At 46.5% G+C, this 5,985-nt stretch overlaps 1 protein-coding gene across 1 annotated transcript; it reads left to right on the top strand.

Moving 5' to 3' along the window:
* Positions 1-1,432: 1,432 nt before the first annotated feature.
* On the top strand, positions 1,433-4,603 carry LOC128626205 (kita-kyushu lung cancer antigen 1 homolog). Its single transcript, XM_053657440.1, has 2 exons — positions 1,433-1,507; positions 4,313-4,603. The coding sequence occupies exons 1-2, from the start codon at positions 1,433-1,435 to the stop codon at positions 4,601-4,603; spliced, it is 366 nt and encodes a 121-aa protein (XP_053513415.1).
* Positions 4,604-5,985: the final 1,382 nt, after the last annotated feature.

Below are 5,985 nucleotides of genomic sequence, written 5' to 3'. Positions count from 1 at the left end.
CCACCCTTAACTTGGGAGTATAAGACATAGGTAGTGAATAAATAAACCTTTAAGCTCTGAACTCATAATTGGGAAGTAAGTTTTTTTTAAGATTGTATTGATTTGTCTTTAGAGGGGAAGGGAAGGAGAGAGGGAGAGAAATGTCAATGTATGGTTGCCTCTCGTGTGTCCCGCGCTGGGGACTGGCCTGCAACCCAGGCATGTGCCCTGACTGGGAATCGAACCGAGACCCCTTAGTTCCAAGGCCCGCGCTCAATCCACTGAGCTACACCAGCCAGGGCGGGAAGTAAGTTTGATATGAAAAGCTTGCACATGCCATTGGTCTCCATCACGTCTGTGTGAAAATGAGTCATTCCCCCACCAGTTAAGGAGGAGAAGTTGGACCTCATCTTGAGATCACCCTGGCTAATTTTTTTTTGGTCCAGTGTCACCTCGTACCTTTATCTAAATTTCTTGGAAATTTCTAACTGGTCTAGTACAGTGTTTCTTGTATCTGTTAGAATTCGATAGAATTTCTATCAATTCTCTTCCAAGTGTAGTGTTGGATTCCTCGTGTGGAAAGTATGACACCCCTCGGTGCTCCCAGTGAGGGTGCGGGGATGGGAGGAAGGTGAGAGGAATGGGCGGCGGGGTGCGGGGCGGGGGGGTGGATATCTCTGGATTGAAACGCTGTGGATGTGAGTCCTGTTTTTGCTTCTGGTTTCAAAGGACTTTGCGTGACACCTCAATCTGTTTCAGCATTTCCAAAATGAGACACAATACTGGAAAGACCTGTAGTTCAAAGTATTGTGGGAATTACATGGGGAAAGGTCCGTCGAATCTCCGTTTACAGTGGGCAGTGACACGGAGGTGCATAATCATCTCCGTGCTATAGGGCTGGAGGGAGGCCAAACTGGGAACCAGAGCATCAAGAGGTTTCTGGGAAAGTCTTAGGTAACTACTTTTTTCGGTGCGTTTGTACCTGGATTCTGAACTTGTGTTCGAAATGAATAATGGAATAGTGGCAGCAGAGGCAAACTTATCTTTAAAAAGAAGAAAGAAAGGACGAAAGGGCATTTTTAAAATGCTGCATTTAACTAGCCCAGTGGGAGTCGGTACTCCCACCCTGTTCCGGCTCCCTAGGAAGCCTGGGTTCACCTGTCCGGGCCGGCTCTCCTCCTCTGGAACCACTGCGGCCTGGTCTCCTGGAGACGGGAGCGGTCTCCTGGAGACAGTCTCCTCAGACTGTGGCCTGCGGCTGCACGTTCTGCTCCATTGTGAGGTCACCCGCCCTGCACTCTGTAACCCAGGGCGCCGCGGCTCCCCCAGTGGAACCAGGCAGTCCAGAAGCTCACTCAGCACGCTGGCCGCTGGCTCGGACCTCCGGAGCTGCGGTGGCTAGCGGCCCCTGCCTGTCCCGTGCCTGAGACGCAGAAGAGGCCGAACAGCAGCCATGAGCATCCCGTTGCTCCTCGTGGGGGGCCTCGTGTTTCTTCTTCTGCTGGTCTTCTGGCCACACGACTGTCAGGTAAAGTGTGTCAGAGAGATAGGAAAGACCTGAAGCTAGGGGAAGATACGCACGGGAGGTTGTCCAAGAAACTAGGAAGATGACAAAACGGTAAAACTAGGGTAAGGGGAGGGCACCTCATTCCCCTTTTTCTCTTTCAAGAGCCCCCAGTGTTTATTCTTTCCCTCCCCACTTCTCTCATCTTGGCCGGTGATTCGACAGCTGTGATCTGTTGTAAAAAGGCCCCAGTCACTAAGGATATAGTCAACTTTCTATCCACTCAGAAAGCTCAGCTTCAAGTGCCTGCTCTGCAGCACCGCCTCCTGCTGTTGTGGCCGCTGGAGGGAGCGGAGGGGGGGAGGGGCGAGGGGGGGTGGACGGTAGGGGGAGGGGGATGGGCGGTGGGGGGAGGGACGCTTGACTGGAAGTGGTGGGTGTGCGGTACAGTGTTCAGATGGTGTGTTGTGGGGTGGCACGCTGAAGACCTATACAGTCGTACTTACCACTGTCCCCCCAGTGGATTCGATGTTTTCTTTTTTTTTTTTAATTTATTTTTTTAAATTGATTATGCTGTTACAGTTGTTCTATTCCCCCCTTCATTCCCCTCCACCCTACCCCCCCATCCCCACCATTACCCCCCTTTAGTTTATGTCCATGTGTCTCAAGTCCTTTAGGTTCTATATTTCCCATGCTATTCTTGCCCCCCCCCATTTTCTACCTACTGTCTATGCTACTTATTTTCTGTACCTTCTCCCCCCATCTCCTCCTCCCACTCCCCTGTTGCTAACCCTCCTTGAGATCTTCATTTCTATGTTTCCACTCCTGATCTAGCTGTCCTTTTAGTTTGCTTTCGTTTTAGGTGTGGTTGTTAATAACTGTGAGCTTGTTGTTCTTTCACTGTTCATGTTTCTTTAACTTCTTTTTCTTAGATAAGTCCCTTTAACATTTCATATAATAAGGGCTTGGTGATGATGAACTCCTTGAATTTGATCTTATCTGAGAAGCACCTTATCTGTCCTTCCATTCTAAATGAAAGTTTTGCTGGATAGAGCAATCTTGGTTGTAGGTCTTTAGATTTCATGACTTGGAATATTTCTTTCCAGCCCCTTCTTGCCTGTAAGGTCTCTTTTGAGAAATCTGCTGACAGTCTGATGGGGACTCCTTTGTAGGTGATTGTCCCCTTAGCTCTTGCTGCTTCTAGGATTCTCTCCTTCATTTTAATTTTGGCTAATGTAATTATGATGTGCCTTGGTGTGTTTCTTCTTGAGTCCAACTTTTTTGGTACTCTCTGAGCTTCTTGGATTTCTTGGAAGTCTATTTCCTTTGCCAGATTGGGGAAATTTTCTTTTATTATTTGTTCAAATAAGTTTTCCACTGGTGGCTGTTCCTTTCCCACTTCTGGTACCCCTATAATTCGGATGTTGGAGCGTTTAAAGATGTCCTGGAGGTTCCTAAGACTCTCCTCATTTCTTTGAATTCTTGCTTCTTCAGTCTTTTCTGTTTGGCCATTATTTGCTTTCTTCTGGTCCACTCCATTAATTTGAGTCCCAGTTTCCTTTTCATCTCTATGGGTTTCCTGTGGAATTCCATATATTTCCCTTAGTTTAGCCTTCATATGTTTCTCTAATTTGTGGCTATAATCAACCAGATCTGTTAGGATCCTGATGACCAGTGTTTTAAACTGTGCGTCTGAGAGTTTTGCTATTTCTTCGTCGCTTAGATTTATCTCTGGGGCTTTGAGGTCTTCCTGCGACATTTTTGGTCTGTTCTGGCCCTTTAAATGTGAGAAGTGGCGCCTTGGACTCCCAGGTCGCTGGGTTGTGACGCTGTATGTGGGGGCGTGGTCAGAGCCGGGAAATGGCAGCGCCCTCTACTGCCGCAGGCCACGGGGACCGCCGGCCCTGGTCCAACCGCCCACTCCCTTGCCTGTCCGCTCGCCCGCAGATAGGCAACCGCAGTCAACACGCAGCACCGCCTCCCCACTCTCTCCTCAGCAGTCGCTCACCCGGTGGGTTGCTCGGTTGCTCACTAGGTCCAATCCTGGGTTTGGAACCCGTGCGTCTGGATTCGCGCGTCTGGATTCCGCGCCTGGGTCCGTCCGACCGGAGCCCTCCTGTGCAACCCCTCACCAGTCGCCGGTTTCGCCCCTTACCGGTCGGGCTGAAGAATTTGTTGTTAACGGACTTCCGAAAAGTTCAATTTTCCGTGTTCTGGTTGTGTTTTCTGATGCTCTTATTTAGTTGTCCCTAAACTTGGTTGTGTGAGAAGGCATGGCACATCCACCTATACCTCCATCTTGGCGGAAGTCTCTGGTTTCGTCAGATTCGATGTTTTCGATTTTGGTAAAAAAGAATCTCTACCTTCTCACTTTTCTTCTCTGGCTTCCACTGCCCCTCTGTTTCTGTGTGCCTCTTCCTCCTCTGTGTTTTCCTTTTCGCCGATCTTTATGACCACTTTAGGGGCATTCACAAACAATTCAGGTCTAAATGTGATATTCCTGGTGCTATTTAAATTTGCAAATGAAGTCCTTTTAGATTAGGGTCAGACAGGGCCCAAATACAGACCTACCGCACTGCCCAGGAAATGTCAGGCGAGAATACGGCATTTGGCATTAAAAGGTCACTTTCATACATTTTCCCCTCAGTCTGGTTGGGAAGAGCACATTTCCGAATCAGTGTAGTCATTCGATAGACTTTTAATCTGCAGGTCTTAAGGGAGGACAGTCAGTTTATTTTCATAAACAAGACTACGCATGTTGTTATTTGGTCGTATTGGTAAATTGCTAAACGCAATAAACTACATATGTGTAATTTGTTTTCCTTACAGAGACACACTGGTGAAATGTCATCAAACTCGACTGCTTTCCTAGCAGTGAGACCATCTTCTGAGACTGAGTCAGCTAACAGGGATGTTGATAACGGCCTAACAATCATCTGCCTCTCTCGGAACACCTTAATGAATTCCCCGCACCCCGAGGTTGTCGACAAACTAGTACTGGTAAACCTCAGGGTGGTGGAATACGACCTCGCTGAACGGGAACATGTGGTAGTCACCAGGCGTTTAAATGGCACACTAGTGAACCGTAAACCCCCTGGGCAGGCTGACGGAATGTATTGACAGCATACACAATCATTAAATGCACTTGGACTGGGTTCGTTTGACTAGTATATGTGTTTATACCAAATTAATTATTGTTTTTTTAGATTTTTAAAAAATATTTTATTTATTTATTTTTCGAGAGGGGGGAAGGGAAGGAGAAAGAGTGGGAGATAAACATCAATGTATGGTTGCCTCTCATGCATCCCCTGCTGGGAACTGGCCTGCAACCCAGGCATGTGCCCTGACTGGGAATCGAACCTCCATACTCTGGTTCGCAGGTCCGTGCTCAATACACTGAGCTATGCCAGCCAGGGCCCAAATTAATTATTGTTTAGAAGGGAGGGTAGGCCATGTAAGATGCAAAACCCAGACATGATTCATTTGCATACTCACAGTTAAAGAATGGATTAGATGTTGCTAATATATATTTTACCAGGGGAGGAACGAAAACACAGTAGAGAAAAAAATCATTCAAAAGCTTTTGAAAATAAGCTACAGTGGAAAAAATCTAGTTGGCATGTCGTGATTTTAATTTGACTCAAGTGTGAGAAAAGGTTTTCATTAGCAGTTTACACTGCTGTACTGGATGTCTCCTAGTTTGCATTAAAGTCAATGAGATTCAGTAAGACACTTTCCATTTGCAGAACAGTCTTTCTTACCACTGTGGAATCTGTGTATAATAATATAGGAAGAGCTGTTCGTGAGTGCCCTAAAGTACAGAAGGCACTCTGTTGAGGTCTGTGCCTCACACCTTTGTGAGGGGTTACGCACACTGGTAGTGAGCTCTTAAAGGGAATCTCTTCCTGATCACCCCTCCCACTGCCAATTTGAGAGCATTTCATTAGAAATGTATCTCAATCTTTCCTGCATTGCAAGTCACCTATAGAAAATTGCATGCATTTTACTACTTTGTAAGAAATTCACGCCCCCAATAGCATCAAAATATAATGGTAGAATGTCTGTGATATAATATGGGTTAAAATTAAGGAAAAAAGTATTTCTTAGTTGTAGTCACCCATCTATTTCATATAATATTTTATAAACTCCAGTGTAATTGAGGAATTAACAATCTGTTGAAGTTCACTAACAGCATTTGATCTGCCCTCAAAATATTTTTTAAAGACTGTATTTGTTTATTTTTAGAGAGGAGAAGGGAAGGAGAAAGAGGAAGAGAAACATCAGTGTGTGTTTGCCCCCGTGTGTCCCCTACTGGGGACCTGGCCTGCAACCCAGGCATGTGCTCTGACTGGGAATCGAACCTCGACCCTTTGGTTTGCAGGCCAGCATTCAATCTGCTGAGCCACACCAGCCCGGGATAGCCTCAGAACATTTAAGATGAGCTCATCTTATGTATGTGTACATACCTCGCTGAGATTGTTCAATTAGAGCCCTAGCAGTTT

This window comes from Artibeus jamaicensis, unplaced genomic scaffold (assembly GCF_021234435.1).
Source record: "Artibeus jamaicensis isolate MK-2021 breed Jamaican fruit bat unplaced genomic scaffold, CSHL_Jam_final scaffold_378, whole genome shotgun sequence".
In the NCBI taxonomy this organism is placed as follows: domain Eukaryota; kingdom Metazoa; phylum Chordata; class Mammalia; order Chiroptera; family Phyllostomidae; genus Artibeus; species Artibeus jamaicensis.
Note: the sequence above shows the minus strand (reverse complement) of the source record. Positions and strands in the feature narration are given on the sequence as shown.